At 53.3% G+C, this 21,250-nt stretch overlaps 1 protein-coding gene across 2 annotated transcripts in view; it reads right to left on the minus strand.

Moving 5' to 3' along the window:
- The window catches only part of MASP1 (MBL associated serine protease 1), a 51,552-nt gene that overhangs the window by 21,518 nt on the left and 8,784 nt on the right, over positions 1 to 21,250 (minus strand). For both annotated transcript variants that reach the window (XM_090052678.1, XM_090052677.1), the window contains exons 3-8: positions 11,354 to 11,531; positions 10,444 to 10,575; positions 9,864 to 10,060; positions 8,882 to 9,029; positions 8,185 to 8,303; positions 7,078 to 7,156 (exon numbers count right to left, since the gene is read on the minus strand). In XM_090052678.1, coding sequence (XP_089908804.1) covers positions 7,078 to 7,156; positions 8,185 to 8,303; positions 8,882 to 9,029; positions 9,864 to 10,060; positions 10,444 to 10,575; positions 11,354 to 11,531 — 853 coding nt within the window. The remainder of the gene's footprint in view (positions 1 to 7,077; positions 7,157 to 8,184; positions 8,304 to 8,881; positions 9,030 to 9,863; positions 10,061 to 10,443; positions 10,576 to 11,353; positions 11,532 to 21,250) is intronic.

The raw sequence follows: 21,250 nt of genomic DNA on the forward strand, positions 1-21,250 counted from the left end.
TCTCAGGTCATAGTATCATAGAAAAAGGGACCTGCATCTAGTCCGACCTTCTGCTCCAAGCAGGACCAGCCCCACCTACATCATCCCAGCCAAGGTTTTATCTACCTGGGCCAAGCACAACAGTTGAAGGATCTTGGTTGTGATTTGGGTCTCAGGAGTCCCCATGTTCAGGGCCTTAGACTAATTTATGCTGATTTTGCATTGCCTGCAAATGAGGTGAAATTCCTGTAGCCCTTGGGGCGAGGTAGACACTGATTTAACAACAGGGCTGGTTGTTCTCTGCCTGGGAAAGAAACCTCTAGACTAGTCAGGGTGTGAATTAGGGGCCATGGAGGAAACAGCTGGCAAGCGGGTGTTGAGAACGAGCACCCGGGGCTGCTCCTGCCCATGCTAATCCCTGCCCCCATTGCTGGCATCGGCCCCAAGACACTCACTGAAGACCCTGTGGCGACTCTTGGGGATGTGCAAGCACCAGGCCAGGCAGTAAGGTGTTCCCATCGCAACGTGAGCTCAAACGCTGGTGCTGGAGCCAGCCCGTGCAAGGGAGAGCAGCGAAGCTGCAGAGTCCCCCTTGAGAGAGAGGGGCACTAGCTACAGCTATAGCCCACATCTGAATCTCACTGACAGGAGTAGCTGGAGCCCCAGCCGTAGCCCTTCTCCCACCCTGGCAGATCGGCCAGCTCGCGGGAATTGAAAACCTCTCTTGAAGCAGGGAATTTGGGAGCTGAGGTAGGGGCATCTCTCGCATTGTACCTCGCCTTGCAGGGCAGGCGTGGTGTGGCCGCCTGTTTCTCTCAGCGCTTTGTTGGCCCTGTATAGATTGCAACCAGCCAAGTGGATGCGTTGCTGCTGTTTGAGCTAATTAGTGCATATCTGTGGGTGTGTCTGCACGTGTATTTATGCGCACCTAAACTTCACGAGCCTTTGCTTAAGGCACGTTAAGGTGATTTAGGTGCGTATCTACAAGTAGACACGGTAATGCGCATTAAGGCGAATAGCTAAGTCGCCTTAGTGCACATGCAGACCTGCTAATCGCATTAACACATTGTGTATCCATTGACGCACATGTTAATGCGCATTAGTACGTCTACACGTGTGCTATTTCCGCCAAAATTGGATACCTGCTTTAGGCATGTATCAAATTTAGGCTCACATAACCTTAAACCGCCATTGTTAAGGCACACCAAGGGCATGCACATGTAGACACATGCCCTTAATGAGCCTTAAAAATGGGGATTTTAAGCTAAGCCCACTTAAAAGAGGCATCCTGTTATGCCGAGATGGTGTTGAACTGGATCTCCAGGGCGTTGTGGAGCAGCTCCTACTGGGGCAGCTGCTAAGGCAGATAGAGACTTGCTCAGGCCTTTCCCCCAGGCCCCACCACTTTCTCAGCAGCTCAGTGCCGAAGTGGCTGTCCCGCCGCCACTAGATGTGCTCTTTGGGGGGCTGGCAGGACCCTCACAAGGTCATCTCGCCCTACCCTCTGCTCACGGCAGGATCATGGCCATCTAAACCATCCCAGCCCAGTGTCCACCCCAGCTTCCAAGGACGGCGATTGCACAGCCTCCCTAGGCCGCCTGCTTGAGCACCCCCGCAAAGAGCAAGTTCTTTCTAACACCCAGCCCACATTTCCCCCGTTGCCGTGTAAGCTCCTGGCTTCTGCAGGGGATAAAGCAATCGAGAAGAATTCATCGCATCCTCTTGGTCAGCACCCTTCAAGTAGCTGAAGGCTGTCATTAAATCCCACCCTGGTTTTCTTTTTTTTCCAGATTAAAAGCTCCCCGCTCTTCCAGGCTTTGCTTCTATGTTGTGTTTCCCAGACCGCTGACCCTCCTGGTGCTCTCCATGGGACTCTCACCTGTGTGTCCACATCTCTCTGGATCTGTGATGCCCAAAGCTGGACACGGTACTCCCGGGGAGGCCTCCCCAGTGCTGAATGGACCCCGTTCTTAGCTCTTTCCCAATCCGGATGGGCTGCACTAGGAGGGACCTCTGGGGGCGGGGGTCTCTTGTCAGGCCCCTTCTTCTGCCCCCACCCCCAGCCTCCCACCCCTCTGTCACTTCCCAGTGGGGAAGCACTGGGTTCACCAGGTCCCATCTCTCAGCCGTGCTTTCTGGGGATCCAGGCTTTCTTGCCAGGCCATGCTGTTCTCTCTGGTCAAGTCCCCGTACCTGAAGGCTTGAAGGTGTGTAATATTTTGGATGGGCTGCCTCAGTCTGGGCTTCTTGTTCTGACCCCCCTCCGCCATCAGGCCCATCTCTCTGCCCCTGACTCTTCCCTATTTCTGGTCCCAGCTCCATTTTGGCGCTTGCTCTTAGGGCTCCCTTGCTTTCAGGCCCAGACGTGACCTCCTTGCTCTTCCTTCTGCTGCCACCTGCTTTGTTCCTCAGGCCTTTTCTCCCCAGGCATCTTTTTCTCTGGGCTATAAGCTCCTGTCTTGTGCTGCAAAGCTGCTGTGGACCCGCACACTCGCCTCAGACATCCATCCTCACCGCCCTGGCTGTCAACGCTAACTCTTGAAGATCTGTCTGAGGCCATCACTAGCCAAAGCTTGGCAACCCTTTCCCCTTAGCTCCCTTCTCCATGGGGCCTATCCAAAGCCAGCTGAAGTCAAGAGAGAGCTTTCCAATAACATCACCGGCCTTTGGTTCACTGTATGTGTATGCGTATGTGTGTGTGCTTCCCCAGTGGCCTGGCTCTCTTCTCCAAGATCCTCTCTTCATCCCTCTCTCCCCACTGGACTGCTCCATCACTTCCTTCTAGCCTTCTTCCCTCCATGCCTTCCCTTCTGTGACCCTCCACCCCTTCCCTAGCTTGCTCCATCATCTGTTCCTCCAGCCAAGTCCCCGGTAGCATGGTATCAGCCTTGCTCTTTCCATTTTTACGCTTGGAGACTAATCTCTGGCCCTGGAAAACAACGCTACAAGGAGCCACATCCTATTCTACCTATTAGGCATCTAAGGGTGCTTGTACACGTGACAGAGCTTTAGTCCTTCAGGTTGTATTCTACGCCCCCCAAATTGAAACAGTGGGTTTTAAATTGAAACCTACCCTGTCACTGTACACATGTGATTGTCCAGGCCCCTGTTGCAGGCTGAAGCCCTGAGGGGCCCAATCCTTTCCCCTGCGGAGTCTGCCTGCCTGTCCTGTGGCTGGGCGGTGGGAAAGGGAGGGAGGGGAGCTGACTAATGGCTGCAGTGTTCCCAATTGCAGCGTTGCAAGCTAAACCACATTGGGATATCGTTTAGTTTGCAATGATGCAAACTCATTTAACCCCCCACCCCGCAAACTCAGGTACATGTAATGCTTGGTGCCATTAAGTCACATACGGGGAAACTTTCGTCATGTGTACAAGTGCCCTTGGCAATCAGTGTCTAAATGCAATCCTCCTCCACCCTGCTCAAATCCCTGACAAGCCATTGATGTTAAAGGTGGTGGGTCCTCCTCTCTAGCTGTTTTCTGTGACTTACTCTTCAGGCTAAAAGGACAGTGTGCTACACGGGAAAGGCTCATGAACAGCAGCTCTGGATGAAGGCAGCGGCTTGGCAGAGGCAGCAGCAGAGCTGGGAAGGCATGCTGAAGGGGCGAGCCCAGATGGACAGATTCCCTCGCGGGTCTGTCTTGCAAGCACTCGTCAGTCCCAAAGAGCCGGGGTGGGGGGTTCACATGCAGCAGGACGCAGGGAACAAGGCTGGCTTTTTGCTCTGAGAGACTGAAAAGGAGCAAAGATCAGTTCTCGTTCTTAGACCGACCAGCCTGGCCCAGGGTAGGAGGGGGAAAGCAAGGCCACAAAGGGTTATTTTCAAACAACAAAGCACAGACAAAGCAGCTGCTCCTTGCATCACGGTTTTCATTGCTGTGTCTCCGAGGCGCAGTGCAGACACCTGCCAGAGTGCCCTGTCCCCGGGGCAGCAGCCTGGGGTGCGGGTGGGTTGTGCTTTTCCTGGGGTATGGGGGTGGGAAAGGAGTTTGATCCTTTCAGTCGGAGTGTGCCAGGTAGGCTGGGGTGAACAGGGGTCCAGCATTGAATCTACAGCAGTGACGTATCTCCCCAAAGGAGATCCCCCCCACTCCAAGGTTGGAAAGGGCTGGGGGGAGAGCACAGGGAGTATGCCTTGCAGCCTAGAGAGTCCCTGATATGTCTAAGAGACAGTCTGCCCCTTCTAAGAGGTGGTCATGCCGTCACTTGGTCCGACTCAGCTCTTCTCTCTGTCTTGTTGTCGGCTGTCTCTGCAGCTGCGCCGAAGGCAGAAGGGGAAAGGGAAGGGAGGAAAGCAGAGAGAGAGAAAGAGAGAGCAGGATTAACGGCTGAGCAGAGAGAATCCATGCAGGAAACATGCCCCCATAACACCACGAAGGGGGACCAATTCAGCAAGCGTCCGAGGGTTATATGCGGAGAGCAGGCTGGGCCCTGGAGGCAGTGCAGAGGGGGCTGATCACGTTAAACACCGTAATAACAGTACGACACCTTACAGTGGAGCCAACACCTTGCCCCCTAATCCCAGTCCTGGTGGAGACCCCTTTTCTTCTACCTGGCTCCACTGGGCCAACATCCATCCTGCAGTGGCACACGGCTGTCCACACCTTCTACTACAAAGAAACTCTTTGCATTGGCCCAATATCAGCCTGTTTTTGTCTTATTACAGCTGGGGCAAAAATAGTTTTGTCTGCAAAAAAAACTGGAAAAACCAAAAATGTTTCATTTTTGTACTTCTTTTTTTTGCAGCTTTTTTCCCCTTAAGAGACGTTTTTTGATTTGTCATTTGGAGGGGTTCCGTTTTTTTGACAAACCCTGAAAATTTCAGTGAATAGATGATAACGTCTCAGGGGACCGACATGATCATCTTGTCTGAGCTCCTGGATATCACTGCCCCAAAGTGGTTTATTTGGGTTGTTTTGGTCCAAACCCCCATTTTTTGGTGCAAAACGTTTACTGAGAAAAATGCCCGACTGGCAGCCGTTCTTATTTGGTCTTTGTTCAAGCTCTGGAGGAAGAGATTTCTCTAGTAATAGATGAGTTAGAAACTCAATATCTGAGGGGGTTTTGTAGCAAGGCATGTCCCCTTCAAAGGCACAACTAGCGGCTGGGGAGTCCGTGGCAGTTCTGACACCACTGAGATTGCCACGTCCAGGGAGCTTTGCAAGTACAAGGTACTCCTTGCCACCACCTGCCTATGGCGGGTTCAGCAGAGCAGTATTATTGTTATAAAACAAGGCTCCACCGGCAATGGAGGCGGCTGCAGAGCAGGGACTCTCCAGCCAGAAAAGCTCCAGTGGCTCCCAGCCCTTCTCCATCCCTAGGTAAGAGAGGCAACAGCGTGCACAGGTCTGGCCTTAAGCAGCTGAAGCTGGCAGGAAAGCAGACTCAGGGCACTTTTGCCTAGAGGTACCTGCTTTTGCAGAGGGAGCAGCGTCCAGGACACGGGGGTTGGATCCACTGTCCCGGGTTGGATCGGTTCAGGGGATAGATCCCAGCTGGGAAGTTGGCATCAGGACCTGGGTCTGAACTCTGCCCGCGTTCAGGGGGTTGAGATCTGATGACTGTCTCCACCCTGTCCCTGCTCATGTGCTTTAGGGTCCCTCTCCCAAACAGGAGGCAGAGGGGAGGTGAAGGGATGCCCTTAGCTCTCTATGCAAGCCGGCACCCCATCCTGTTCTGCAATCCCCGGGCGAACCACCTTCGCTTGGGTTGTTCATTTCCTCTGTTGGCCTGCATTCAACTCTGACCCGCCTTTCTTGGCCATCCATGCCTGTCTCTGCTTCTCCACCCCTCCTGCCCAGGGGAAACACTGGAGCACACAGGCTGGATGCCTTAGGGGTGCCCGCACTCGAGAGATGTCATTCCTATGACCCCAGCTGACTTCCTGCCCTTTGGGCGGGGGGCTGGACTCGATGATCTCCCGAGGTCCCTTCCAGCCCCGGTGTCTATGAAATCTATGAAATCTGTATTAGAAGTAGGTATGCCTAAAGCCCGGGGCCCATTGGAGCTGTGCAACGTCCCAGCATCAACCTTCAGCAGCAACGAATCAACGTGTTTTTTGAAATATCAGGCGAACGTTTCTCACTCCTTTTGCTGCTGTCTGTATACCTTGGTTTTGGCTGCACTTGTGACCAACCCAGACCTCTGCGTCTGAGCAACCCTAAAACCAAAAAGCAGTTCAGTTCCAGGTCCAGATATCCCACGTGGGCCTTGTTACTATAATAGTTTGAAGCCCCCCTCTCCCACCCATCAGCTGCAAACACACCGCTGGCATAGGTGGGTTCAAATCCATATCAGGATTTGGTAGCTGGGCCCTACCAGCCCCAACAAGAAGCCGACAAGTTGACTTATCACAAGGAAGGCTGTCCCAGGCCGTGTGTGGGAAGGGGGCTCTGATAAGATCCTAAATGACCCTGGAGCTTGTGGGTGCTCGTTCAACTGGGAGAGAGCTCCCGAGCCTTCCCGTATTTGCCCACCTCTGTCTAGTAGCACCAGGGCTTGAGCCAGTTCCTACTGGAGCCTTCCCAGTGCCTTCAAGGAAGTATGGGCACTTGCACACGCTGTGTACTGGTTACATACACATTAGAAAATGGCCTGAAAAATCGCCGTTTCACAATTTTAGTCGTGTGAGCGAATGCTTGTTGACCTTTTTATCATGGTAGGTTTCGATCGATCGTGGCAAGCTAGACCACCTCCGCCACGCTTTAGTTTTACCACGGCCAATTGTTCTAGCAAGTTTTGTTTTCTCAGGACACTTCCGTTAGGTGCGCTCCTGCACTATGGGACCAGACCCTTCATGACGGGGTGAAAGCTAATGCAGAGGACGATGCCATTTATCCGTCTGCTTGGAGACACTGTCCCAGGGCTGGGGCAGTGCTTGTTTGGAGAGGGAGTCAAGGAAAGCAGGTTGTGCTTATCCAGTTGCATTAGGGAGAACAAATACCCGACCCGTCATCTTTGGCACAAACTCTGTTGTGCTCTAGGAGAAACGGCCAACACGGTTTTGCAGGGACATCCGTACACTCCTGCCCGGAGCTTGGCACTGGGGCTGTTACCCCCAGATAAAGGGTAGGGAAGGGAGAGAGGGGCTTCTTACTTTTGCAGATGGGGACCTTGTTGCTCCATGTCCCGTCCTTCAGGCACTCGATTTGGAAGGTGTCGCTCTCCACGTCGCCCTGCGCAGAAGGCAAGAGGGAAAGACATGGTGACCCCAGCCTTGGGACCACCCCACCCCTTACAGCAGAGAGACAGCCTGTCTGGGATGGCAGCAGATAGGCCCAAGGGGCGGTTGAGTGCTGAGTCTAGGACCACTTTGTGGATGATCCCTACCTGCTGGAGGTCATCACTCAAAATACCAGCCTTGCTCCACTTGCAAAGTTAATAGTTTCCTTTACAGGCTCTCAAGTTGGAAGCCACAGCCATGGTCACCGAGTTGGACGGGTGGCATACAGCTGGCTAGGGAGATTTCCCTGGGGTTCAAGACCACAGAGGAGCTGAGCAGAGGCTCTACAGAAGGCCCCTCTGCTCCTCTTCGTCTTGTGCAAAGCCAAGCCTTGCCTCTGCTTGCTCGCGGGCTGGTGTGAGACACTAGGCAGGTGGTTTGGGGAAGAGTCGGTCCGCTCCACCTCCACCTCCACCTCCACCGTCTTTGCAAGGGAAGGTCTATGGCGTCAAGCGTAGGCTGTTCCTATGTGTGGTCTCTAGCAGGGCAGGCAGGGCTCTCCTTTGGGTTACTTTGCCCCTCTTGAGCACAGAGGTAGCCGCTGTCCCAGGGAAGGAGGTGGGAGGAGGGAAGGGTCTCCTTAGGTCTGAACGAAGGGGGTGACGCAGGGCTGCGGTCTCCGCTTCAGTGGAGTGGTCCCAGCAATGACCGACTGGGAAGCTCCTTTGCGTGGTGCTGGAGCCTTACAAAGCATGAGGGATGGCAAGGCCTGGGACGATGTGGTTGGGGTTGGTCCTGCTTGGAGCAGATGTCCCTCCCAACCCTCATTGTCTATGCGTTTATGTCCCTGGCCGTGCCTGGCCAGCTTCACAGGGTACCACTGAGAGCTTCCCATCACTACAAAACATGGTGCTCCTCCCTAATTCAGCATGTGCCTATGGCATGAGAGCACGGACACAGGGGGCCTTCACGTGAGCCCGCTCCAGTGGATTGAAGAGACGCTGCCCCAGCCCCAGAGACGGAGGCGAGTAGTCCCTGTACCTTTAGCACTTTGTATCCGGGGTTGCAGCTGATGACCACCTGGTCCTTAAAGCTGTACCGTGCCTGCAAGGGGTCGATCTTCCCATTGATGGGAGGCTGCACGAGAGGGCATGAGTTCCCTTGGCAAGTGGGGAGAAAAAAAATGCAAATTCAAATGGCAGCCAGCTAACGGGACAGAGGCCTGGATGGAGCCCGGCCATGGCAGGCCTGTTCCCAAGCCTCTTTATTGGCGCAATGATACCTGCTGCTTCTCCTTGAGCTATGACGCTGTGCGAAACGGCACAGGGGCCAGGGCTATTGGTGCTACTGAAGGCGCCCTCAGGGATGTCACGAACCTCGAAGTCCCCTTCCCACCCTGAGCTTTGCCTCCCTGTTGGGACTGCTTCATTCCCAGCCTACTTTGGATGAAGTTAGGACTCGGGACTCACTCCTTGGGACTTAATATGAACAGCCTGATGCTCCCAGTGGCCCAGAGCCTGGCACGGTGGCAGGCAGGGCTCAGTACCGCTGCCATCAGTCAGGTCCATCCAGGTAGCTTTCTCCCCCGCAGAATGAAACTGCACCGTTGGATTCACTGTGTGCATCCCACACCCTCCTTCGCCCGGAGTCTCAGGACCAGATGGACCATCAACCCCCTCCTACCCGGTTTGCCAAGCCCCTGTGGGTGCAGAGGAGGGAAAGGAGCGGGGTGCGTTACCGGTGGCCGTGTACGATAGCTTCCACCCTTGGTTCTCGCCCGAGTTGTCGCTGTGGAACAGGATCTGGACGCTGTTGGTCTGCGTTTCAATACGTCCCGGGGACTTTTCCCCACAGAAAGGCCCGAACTCCAGAGGGCCGGCTTTAATCTGTCACAAGGAAGCAGAGGAGATAGCTTTAGGAAGCACTGAGGGCTCCCCACACCCCGTGGCTGGTTGACAGGCTGGCCCTAGACTTCATGGATATAAAACATGTCTTGGGCCCTTTGTAAGGGGGAAAGGGGTCTTTCTCTCCCTTGTCTCCTATTGGCTCTTAATCCACCTCCAAACTTTACAAAACTTGGCTTCTGTGTTTGCAAAGAGGGCACTGAAGGGCATCTCCCGCTTGGAGGACTTGGGCATAGGAGATGCGGACACCAGTCTGGGGGCTGGGAAGGCATGCACCCCACAGCCAGACTGGCTCTGCCTCCCTCTGTAATGAGGACCATGTTCCTCTTCCGAGGATCTTCTGGGCATCTGCTTTCCTGGTGTCAGGGCACTTTTCCCCTGCTTTCGAGCTGTGGTGCTCTGCACGGTGGTTTGGGTTTGTAAGATGCATGTGGCTGTGATGGGAAAGGGATTGAAGTGAGCAATTTTTTAGGCCTCTGGCTAAAAGACTGCCTGCAAAGGCAGAGGACAGGACTCGATGGCCTTAGGAGCCCCTTCCAGGTCTCTGTGGCCAAGATGCAGCCCAGCGAGCAGCCCAGCAGGAAAGCGCTGCTTGCATGTGAGGCCCTGGAAAGTTTGGAGAAATAGAGATTTCATGAAGCACATGGTCCTAGCGTGGAAATCAGAAGGGATGCAGGCTCCTCTCATGCTGGCTTTGTTGTATCCTTGGAGGACAACAGCCCACGGCTCATGGGACTATGGCTGGCCCAACGAGACAGAGCGAGCGCGCCCAGAGCGGGGGTCCGTCCCCTGCCTCCGCCAACCCGGCTGACTCACCTTGATGTAGTCATAAGGGCAGGAGACCTCGGGATGGTCCTCGATGTCGATGCTGTCCTCGAACTGCAGGGTGATGAAGAAGCCATCCTCCAGCTCGACACGGTACAGGCAGTCAGAGCTCTTGGGGTACGGGTTGGGAAAGTCGGCGCTGGTGATCACCCCGCTCCTCTGGGTGAAGAGGTTGTCGCTGCACTCCACTGCAACACGGCCGGTGCGGTCAGGGTCCACCCGGACCTCACACGTGGTTTAAAGCCCTCCTCGGCTGGCACTTGCCCCGAGAAGGAGCCTCCTGTTCCCAGCCCTTTGCCATCTCACCCCAGAGCGTCCTAGACTCAACCTGCCACCAGCAAAGCATGTCCAGGCAGTTCTGATGCCCCCCCCCGCCCATGGTGGCGTGCATCAGGAGTGGCGCTGATGACATCATGCTGATGTCATACCCCTGGGAGCCACCTGAAACCACTGCAACCAGTACAACCTTCTTCCCACCTCCATCATTTACAGAGCAATGGTGCCTGGGCTCGCAGGTCCCAGGCAGGCGGGCTCGGAGAGGGAGCAGGCCACGTTGCCCCACAGCCGGTACCTTTGCAGGTGCGGTTGTCAGAGTGCAGGATGTAGCCGAAGCGGCAGGAGCAGTAGTACCCCCCGATGTAATTGTGGCAGTAGTGGTCACAGGCCAGCTCCTCATCGCTCTTCTCCAGGCACTCGTCCACATCTGCGAGGAGGAACCGGGGTCAGGGCATTTGATCCTGATCTCATGCCTAGGCTCTCAAACGCCAAAGCCGAAATGCTGCACCTGATGCCGTCTGATTTGCGAGGGGCATGGGGAGGCCGGCCTGCTAGGGGAATCAGCGCTCTACCGCGGGGAGGCAGGCTGCAGGACCGGAGACCCTTGCGTTCCCTGCCATCCCGCAGACGTTGTGCGCGTGCTGTAGCAGCAGGCCCCTTCCACTCACAGTCCCTTGGGCAAACCCTACTAGGGAAAGTCAACGGTTAGGAAAGAGCGTGAGCGTGGTGGCAAGGGTCTGCCATGCCACGGGGGCGGGGAGGTGCCGCGCGTGACCTGCCAGCTCTCTGCAGGACACCGGAAAGGGGAGCAGAAATCAGATCCTGCTTCGCTTGCTGTACACCCAAACCCTGCGGCACTGGCAATGAAGCATCCCGCTGCTCTGAAAGTGGCCCCCGGTAACAAGCCTGCATTTGCAGTTCTCCACCATACTCTGCCTCTGGTCATGCTCAGTGTCTCCAGCGATGATCGCTGTATTGAGTATTTGCATCACTGACCTCCAGAAATGCAACTGGCCTGGGCGACCGGTCTGCTGTAGACCCTGTACTGCTTACCTCTGAGACAGCTCCTCTTTTAGCTCGGGGAAAAGAAGCCTGCTTTTTTTTAGAGTCTTTTCCTTCGGTCTCCCCTGTGCTCTGGAGGGCTGAGAGGTCACGGCCCGGCTTGGGCTGCGAGGTCTGCACGTTTGCTGCGTTACGGTACTTACCCACCGCCGTGTAATGGGCCTCGAAGCCCGTGAAGCGTTCCTCGTTGGAGAAGTCGGATCTGAACGTGAGCCCCATGTAGGAGCCAGGGGACAGGATGGCTTGCTGCCCAGGGGCTTGCTCCGTGTCGGTCGTCTCCCGGCCGCAGAAAGTTGCCAGGACTTGGTCTTCGGCCTCGATCTGTTGAAACCATAGAGAGAAGCCTTTAATGTCAACCACAGCACGAGGACTGAAGGACCGCGGAGGAATGGCTGCAAAGCAGCTGAGTCAGCTCGCGTGGGGCAAAGCATTCCTCCATCGCACCGAATTAAGGGCTCAGGCCACCAGAACCACGGACGAGTCACTTCGTGTGGTTTGGAAGAGCTTTCCCGGTGAGGTCATTTGGGCCAGCCTCCTGCATCGTGGCAAGGTAGAGTCTACCCTTTCCAAAACCACCACTCCTTCAATCGCTTTTAAGTTTAGGAGGGACCACCACAAAGCGCTAGTCTAATGCGAGCCACAGCCCTTTGCCTAGTAATTTGGGTGCTGGAGGGAACCCGTCCGCTCTCTTGCATAAGTGAATGCAGCTGAGGCCCCAGCCTGGAAGTGGACACTTAAGAAGCTGCCTCTGAGGGATAACGATCAAACTAGCTTTGAAGGCTTCCCAAGCTGGCAGCTCTGCAACTGGTAGCATGCCCCATTGCCCAGCATGATCCTGGAGCTGCGACTTGGGCAGAGAGACAAGCCCCATCCATCATGCGGCTACTTGAATTGTTCCAACAGGTTGTCTTAATTATTGGTGCTTAGGAACCATTTGGGACAGACTCTGTGTCTCTCAGCAGGAGGAAAAGTAGTTTCCAGCGGGTTATTTTCATTTTCTTGCCTTAAACCTCCCCCTGGTATTTTAGTGGAGGGAGATCCGGTGATCAGGACTGGACGTGAACATGCGCTAGTTATCTCCATCTGGAGAAGTTGCCATCAGTGCTTGCTCACCTGCTGAGAAATAGAGGGCGATTAGGGCTGGAAGGGACCCTGAAGATCATCGAGTCCAGCCCCCTGCCCCACGGGTAGGAAGTCAGCTGGGGTCATAGGATCCCAGCAAGATAAAAAGAAGTGGTCCCTCAAGCTGCTCCCCTAGGCAGCCACACTCCGGAGCTGAAGGCTTTGCATCTTCTTTCCTGGCGTCACTGTGGCTTTATGGGCGGTTGTACCGTCATCGCCACTTGTAGGCGCCTGGAGCCACGGGCATTGGGTTGTCTCACCCGCACTGCTATGTAGAGTGACCCATTCCTCCAGTTTTGGGATGCAATGTTGGGGACGGGCTTCGCTTGCTGTATGTTCGCACCCCCAGGTGTGTGTGTGTATTTGTATGCACTGGGTGGGGGTGGACTTTCTGGACATCTCAGGCTGTGGTTGCACGTGATTGAGTAGCAGGATGGTCCCTGGGCACATAGGAGGCCTGCGCAGCAGGAATTTCTTTTCTTACTCCCTTGTTTTTATCTTACTTTCTTCAGGCAGAAGCAAGCCTTGCAGCAGAGAGCAGTGTGACCCTTAGGTGAAGGGTGTAGGGACATCACTTACATGGAACCTATAAGGCGCATCTACACGAGGCGCTTACTGCGCATTAGCCTAATTACACTGCGCAGTAGCATATCATGGCAAAAACCACGCTAATAGCCTACTGCACAGTGTTATTAGGCTAATGCACAGTAAGCATCATGAAAAAACCATTCGGTAACTTTAGGCACCATGCATTTAGTTAGTCCTTTAATAAGGAAGTAGTACACAAAACACACAGTATCTAAGGTGCATTAATGAACGTGTGTAGATGTGCCCATAGAGGAAGAAGTGAGCTGCCTTGGTTCTCCTGTGGAGGAGAGCCTGTGAAGGTCACAGCTGGTCGATACCAAACCAGTTTGCCCCTGAAATGTTCCCTCACCGCCTCCTGCCATAGTGTGGGCACCTGCTGAGTCTCTGCTCTTTGTGTCAGGAGTGGATTCAGAACCGGGGGACTTGCAGTTCTGAGATTTCTGCAATATGATACCAAGGGAGCTCCAACCAGCAGAGTCAAGACCAGAACTCAGACTTGGTTAAATAAAAGCATTTCTCTTTGCTCACTCTCTTTTATTTTTCCCATTTCATTGAGGAACTTTGGGAGTTTGTTTTTGGCGTTATGTTCCCTGCCGTGTTGGGCCCCTGCAACGCATTACATACGTCATGCAATTTACTGGTTAATTGTGCAAGACATGCAGGCCGGCCACACGTGCAAAGTGAGACTGGCCACACGTGCAAAGTAGTTATCACACAGGTAACTGGTAAATTGTGCAATAAATTAAATCCGGCTGCATGGGCAACGTAATGATCATGCCATGAAAATCTCCATCCAGCTATGAAAAGAGCCAACCAGCTACAAATTGGGAGTGTCTACATGCGCATTAATGCCAGCTTAAATGTACAGAAATAAGCCAGCGTCTACATGTGTGCATTAATGCTGTTTGCAGACTGACTTGGGACTAAAGTTAGCCCCAAGTTAGCCCACACATACATTGTTACTGTACAGTAAGGCATCTATATGTGCGTTACTGCACAGTAACTAAATGGGTGTAAATTTGATACCTGCATGATGCAGGTATCAAATTTACACTCAAATCAGCGTAAATCACTATATTTACTGCACAGTAAGGGTGTGCATGTGTAGATGTGTGCCTGTACCGCACAGTAATTTTGGTTACTGCGCAACATGCCCAGTTACTGCTTGAAAATGTGTAATAACTTTATAGGTGGTTTCTGTCCAGCTTTACTTTGAAGATGTGGCAGGGCCCTCAGAGACCCAAACACATGAGAACCAGAAAGCGATACCGAAGCTAAACGACCTGGCAGATTTTACAGCCTCAGCTGGGCATGGTCCAATTAGCAAACAAATGGCACGGCAAACAAGGTTGAATACTGGAAATGAGATTAGCTACAAGGCCAGTGGATATCAGTGTTTTTAGACTCAAGGCACACCTGGCTAGATTCAAGCCCCCTCCCCCATGGAAAATGCCAGCTCTTAATTTTTAACTCTTTTATGAAGTACAGGGTAGAGATGCATGTAACAGGTGACTGAATAAGATATATACAGAGCACAAAGTTTTGTGAAGTTGAGTTCACCCCATCAGGTGCTCCAAGAGGACAGTACAGAGCCAGTCAGGCTAAGTACAGACTGTCAAAAAGCCCGAGGCTGAATTGATTCAATCTTTGCAGGTTAGTCTACACTGCAGAGATTGAACCGATTAGCAAATGAACAGACCTTCATTTCTGATTCAGGGAATGCAGTCACATGCTTGCAGTGGCTCAAGCCAGCAAGAGGGGGTGGGGAGGGGGGCAACCACTGCCAGACTAAGGTGGGGGATTGGGGAAAAATGTAGTGGCATTGAATTCGTAAAAGCTTGAACAAGAATAATCCTTTCTCTGAAGCGAGCGTGTATTGAACACAGCAGTTTGCAGCCTCAAGCACAGGACAGAACAACCACAGACCTTTGCCGAAGCTAAGATACAGCCCAGTAAAACAGTGAGAGCGCACGCCGTGTAGTCTAACTGAAAATGAAATGGAAGAAACCAAAAAGACAAGAGAAAGCCTTGCACACATCTTGTGTAATCCCTTCAGAAAGTCCTTGCGTAGGTATTGCTGTCCCCCACCTTTTACAGGTTCTGCTTTATAATGTCAGTGTAGTTCTCTGATTCCTTTGGTCACACCAGCTCAAGCTGTTTGCAACCCTCTCCCGTTCCTCCACCACCAGCACATACATGTCATGATTGTGCCAGGTCTTTGCCAACACCTCCCGCCTCCCCAGCTGGTCCTGCAGGGCTTGATGATGCAGGGCTTCCCTGAGCTGGGGAAGGGGCATTAAAGTCTTCAGACCCCAGATCCCAGCCAGGGTTTGCCTGGAGGGGGGCAGTCCCTCACATGCTGTTGCCCACCCGTGCCCTGTGCCCCACACCCCACTCCAGCAGAGAGCAGGGGGTGTGGGCAGTACACCGACCTGGGGTGTGGTGGGGGAATTAAAGCCCCTCCAGTCTGGGCCATTTTGAAACTGGTTTCTGTGCATTGAGCTTTTGTTCTGTTACAGGTTTCAACCAGTTTCTGATCACTTAAACCAGTTCAGGTGTAATTTCTGTCCCTCACCTAAGACACCACCCATAGGCAGTGATCTTGGTTGAGCCCCTGCCTAGCCGCAGTGGCAGATCCATGAAAGCCTCACAGCAAAGCAGAGGTGACTCTTGTGCTCTCTGCTACTGACCTACTACATCTGCCAGGGCAAATCCCTTCATCCCGCCGCACCTCTTTCCCCTTTTGTAAAACTGAGATAATCCCTTATTCACAGTGGGACTTGGAGACTTAACTCTTGGATGCCTTTTTGTACAGCACCTCCTGAATGCTTGAAAAGTCTAAATCCCTTTTTTCAAAACTCACTTGGGCTTTCAGGAATCTTTCCATAGGAATATAAAGTCCTTTAGGAGCAGGGCTTCGAGAAAGCCAGGCTCTACTGAAAATACGGAGTGCTCCTGAGTCATGTCCAGACGTGGGACTTAGGTGCTTTTGGAAACAGTCACTCATTGCAATCCTCTGTTGGCAGGTGGGTGAAAAATTTGCAGCCGAGGGTCTCAGCAGGGCATTGCTATTTAATTCACTTTAGACAACGGCTTGGGTGAAGTCTTTCGAGACATTCCTTGGGATGACCAATAAATCATGCCGGGTTTTTAAGGGCATCTGAGATATTTCAGAGGCTCAAAATCACCTCTGCACACTTGAAAATCCTCCCCCAAGCGCCTGGCTGCATCTTTTACTGCTGACAGTCCTGTGCGAACCTGGCCCTTGGTCCTTGGAGAACGGGGAGCTCATGTCTGCTGGCCTCTCTCTCCCATTTTTCTGCTTCCTCGAAGTAATGGTTTGATTTACCCTCTCAAGGACAGTAGGATGAAAAGCTGTGCGTGTGTGTGAGTGAAGGGGGGGTGCATGATTTCCTGTAGCCCAGACCAGACTGGGACCTCACATGTGAAATTTGGGGGTAAATCCACAGAGGCCCATTGCTACTGTTTCCTGTCACCAGCTTATCTTCTCTCTCAGCTGCCCCTTTCACACTGGCCCGTGCATTGCAACCTCTCCCGGCTGCAGCCCACTGTCCCTCATCAGCATTTCTGCAAGGGGATTTGAATACGAATAGCCCCCTGCTTTCCCCCAGGCGGGATGGGGGGTGAGGAATGCTGTTTGCTCAGAAAATGCCTGCCTCGCTTCTTGTCATGCCCTTGCTCGTCCCCTCTTCCAGCTGCTGAAGCCTTCTATTTTAGCTTGGGGGCCACAGCTGGGTCTCCCTAGTCCCCCATGCCTCTGCTCCAATACACCCTGTCCCTACAGCCTGCAGAGAGGGCTTGTACTGTTCTGGGGACAATGTCCACCTAACAACGTACCCGAAATACTTTTGTGAGGCCTCAGTTGGGTCTTTTTTTAAATCTGTTTGATATTATCTGTTTTCTAATAACATGTTTACAGTAAAAAAAAGTACCTGAAATACCATGACCATTAAGGTGGTTTTCCTAGCCCTTTTTTTGGCAAGGGGTAACGTATACTTCACCTCCCGCCTTCACTTCTGGTGGGAAGATCTCTGCTATACACTGACTGTATAGAAATGGGAGACCCCTGCCTAGCTTGCTCCTGAGACCATAGGGCTGAAGGCAAGCAAAACTCGGGGGCATCTGAACACCAAGCCTCTGGATTTGGGCCTCTACGTGGGATGCTGCCAAAGGATTTGGAAGCATCTGGAGCCCCAGATGGGGGTGCAGGCTGCTTGCCGCTGGCAGGGGCCACCTCTGGTTCTTGAATGACTGCCGGACTTGGAATTGATGTGGCTGATTTGACCTGGGACACACAAAATTTCCTTAAAAACCTCCAAAGCAAACTATACCTGGTAGGGGGAATACCAGGGCCTTTTGGCTCGGGTCAAGTGGGGGCACCCTAACCCCAAGACCTCTGGGCATGGGTCTGCATGTAGGATGCCTGCCGATGGATTTGGGAGCATCTGAAGTCCCAGGGAGAGAGCCCGCGAAGGAGGCTGTAGCATCATACGTGGTGTTTAAAACCACTGAGTTCGGCCACATGGTTTTTGGAACGATTGAGTCCTGCGCAGTCAGTATGATTTGGAATTGATTTGGCTGATTTGACCTGGAACACGAAATATATTACTGTTTTTTTTTAAAAAAGTGTCTCTGCCTTTAGGCCAAGATCAAGGGAGACAGAGGGGAGCTGAACGCCGAGGCCTCCAGGCCTGGGTCCTGCACGTAGGATGCCCGCTTGGATTTGGGGAGCAGCCAAAGCCCCAGACTGGTGGGTCTGGGAGGAAGGACACTTGCCCGGTGGTAGAGCCACACAGGCTAAACGATTGAGATCTGCTCAACTGAATTTTGAAACTTGACCCTTGGGGTTTGCCCAAGTGAATTAGGAACTGATTTGGCCTGGAAAAAGATATGTGTCCACTTGACACCTATGTGTGTCAGGAGGTTGCCGAGTGTGTGGCAGGGAGGGTCCACGCCAACCAAATGATGGGGTGAGAGGCCCTGACACCCATGTGAGTGTGCTCAGGTGTGTGAAGGGTCTGGGAGTGTGACAAGGGGTGTACAGGCATGAATGAGTGCCCAGGTGTCTGTAGGCGTTTGAGGTCTGTGAGGGGACGGTGAGTGTGATCCCCTCATGCATGCAAGTGTATGCATGGAGTCTGCTTGGTGTGCAGGGATTGTGAATGTGGCACATGTGTGTGTTGGTGTAAGTGGAGTGACCACCCCCTAAGGGAAAGGCAGCGGCTCTGATGAGCTAGGGCTCACTGAGCTCAAGGAGAAAGGAGACTGTCTTTGGACCCGAGTCACTCTAGATTTCCACCGTGACAAATGAGTGCACAAAGGTGGGGCAAAGCTGTAATCCCAGGGAACTACAACCAGGCCCAGGGCACGGATGCACCAGCACAGCATCCACGCACGTGTCTCGGCACATTGTTGTAACCGGCTCCCCGCCTGCGGTGCTGTCTGCCTCGGCCACATGCAAACGGCGCACGAAGACCTGTCACTGCACACAACTGCACTGTTCCGGCTGAAAACAGCATCTCTGGGGTTGAAGACACCCAGGAAAAGCTCCCTCTGCTACAGCGGGCTACAGCTCAGCAGCTTAACTGTGCCAGGGACTCTCAAGGCAGTGACCTGTTGCAATGCTTCTCCAGCGCTCTGCCCTGATCTTCAAACCCGCCCGCTGCCTGAAAATATCTGGCAGATTGGATGTAGACCTGGGCACTGCCTCCTGCAAGGACAAGACAGCACAGGCCTCACTGCATTCATGAAATGAAATGTCAACACCACTCAACGAGTCTTCTGGACACGTGCACACACACGCATGCGTGAAGAAAATGCATGCACGCATGCATCTGCACTCACCCCATGTATCAAACCATAGACAGTGAGGGTTGAAGGGACCTCGGGAGGTCACATCTAGTCCAGCCCCCCTGTGTCAAGCAGGACCAGCCCCAACTACATCATCCCAGCTTTTGTCAAGTTGGGCCTTAAAAAACTGCCAAGGATGGCGATTCAACACTCTCTCTGGGTGACCTGTTCCACTGCTTTACTACCCTCCTAGTGAAAAAGTTTTTCCTAATATCCAACCTCAACTTCCCTTGCTGCAGCTTGAGCCCATTGCTTCTTCTGTCATCTTCCCCCACTGAGACCAGTCCAGCTCCAGCCTCTTTGCAGCCCCCCTGCAGGGAGGTGACGGCTGCTATTCAATCCCCCTCGGTCTTCTCTTCTGCAGACTCAGTCAGCCCATTTCCCTCAGCCTCTCCTCACCAGTCCTGGCCCCCAGCCCCACAAACATTTTCATTGCCCTCCACTAGACTCTCTCCAACGTGTCCACATCCTTTCTGCAGTGGGGGGCCCACAGCTGGACACAGGACTCCAGATGTGGCCTCCCCAGTGCTGAATAGAGGGAAGAATCACTGCCCTCGATGTGCTGGCACCGCTCCTGCCAGTGCAGCCCGGGATGCCGGTCGCCTTCCTGGCCCCAAGGACACACTGCCGGCTCCTGTCCAGCTTCTTGCCCCCTGTCCCCCCAGGTCCTTTTCTGCAGAGCTGCTGCCCAGCCCGTCCCCCCAGCCTGCCCCGGTGCAGGGGATCGCTCCCCCCTCAGTGCAGGACTTTGCACTTGTCCTTGTTGAACTTGTGCACATCAGAGCTTGCTGGAAAACAGACTTTCTTTCCCAGGAGAAATACTAAGTTTTTGACAAAACAAGGTTTTTTTTCTCCCCAAATCTGGACAAAAAAGCCAAATGTTTGAAATGTTTCATGAAACAAAATTCGGGGGGGGGGGGGGGGGAAGCCAGTTTCAGATCTACCAAAAGGTTTTGTTTCCATAAATTTGAAACACTTCAGCTGGATTTGGACCTTTTGTGGTTTTAACACGTTCCCATGGAATCAAGCCGGTGTTGAAACGAAAAAAGCCTTTTCACAATGAAAATGGAAACTTCCCACTTCGACGTGTGGAGCCGGGGCCGTTTCGTCCATCTCCGCGTGTTCTAGCTGACGTTTTTCCGAAACAAAACTGCGCCCCACTCCCTGCCACGCTGGGATAAATTTCCAGTTTAGTTGAGACAGCATTTCCCAGTGGAAACTGCTCCAATAAGGATGTTTCAATAGGGCCTGGGGTGTATCCCAAATTTAAACTCAGAGTGAAGATAAGCCGCAGCTATTGGCTTTGATCCCAAGGGCCCTCCTCACTTCCAAGCACCCTCGCTCGGCAGCCCTGGTACTAACACAGAAGGTGACTTGACACATTTATTCTGCTCTTTCCCTGAAAGCAAGGAGCCTTGGGTGTCATGTCCCAGCTCGGCCTGCATTTCTACTACCGTGACCCTTCAGGGAGCTCCAACATCCTCTCGGCGTTGGCCGATATCAGGTGGCAGCGACCTCGAATGCCACAGCAGCTCCGCGGAGGCATTTCATGTCACCCTCCGGGCTAGCCGTGTCTCTCCTTCCCATGGCATGTTCCCAGAGGGTCCTCAGGCCAGCGCTGGGATTTCTCTGCCTAATGAGCCATTTAGATATATATTAGGAGGGGTGTGTTTCTCCCTCATCAGTCCAATTAGTGCATTCCTGGAAGGGTGAGCGAGGGGGTGACGGCTGCATTTCGTTACGGCCTGCCTCGTGCGATTTCCCGCTCTCGGGGTTGAACCGGGAGAGCAGAGTTCACGCGGAGCTGGCGAAATCTTGCAAACTTGCCGTTCCCCTTTGCAGCGTCGAACGGGATCCTCTCCGGTCCAAGATGCCACCAGTGGGGCATTTGGCCTTGAATATGGGATGCCTCGCTTTGCTTCGCTGCTTGCCCATTGAGACCTCGCGTCACCCCACCAGGGACACTCCTTTTCTTTCTGATGGATATCGGTATAAATGGCAGTGGACTATGGCGCCGAGGCAGTGAAGGGAGGGGGTGGGGGGGGCGGTGATTGCACAGGACCGGCAAAGTGGAAGCGAACGTCATTTAATTGTCGACTCTCTAGGTGGGTTTAATGCACGGTGGGGAGGGGGAGAGAGGATGTTGCTATTTTTTAAACGAGGCTTGAGTTGGGGTTATTTTTACAGTAAACTTCTCCTCCGCGATTGATGTTTCCCTTAGGGACACATCTTCTCTAGTGAAAATGTCGACATTGTGACCCCAGAGGGAGAAACTCCAAACAAACAGCCAGGATTTAATGACTAGCCTGCTCGCTGGATGTAAATGATCTATGAAAGAGTATACAGTCCTCAGCAGAACCGGCACATATTAACCAGGGGGGGATGACCCCTCTGTTTATTTTACTGCCAGAGGCCTGTCACTGCTCCATGCGTTTCAGAGGGTGGAGACCGCCGCAGAT

Source organism: Crocodylus siamensis, chromosome 6 (assembly GCF_052110815.1).
Source record: "Crocodylus siamensis isolate JL-2025a chromosome 6, ASM5211081v1, whole genome shotgun sequence".
NCBI classification, from domain to species: domain Eukaryota; kingdom Metazoa; phylum Chordata; order Crocodylia; family Crocodylidae; genus Crocodylus; species Crocodylus siamensis.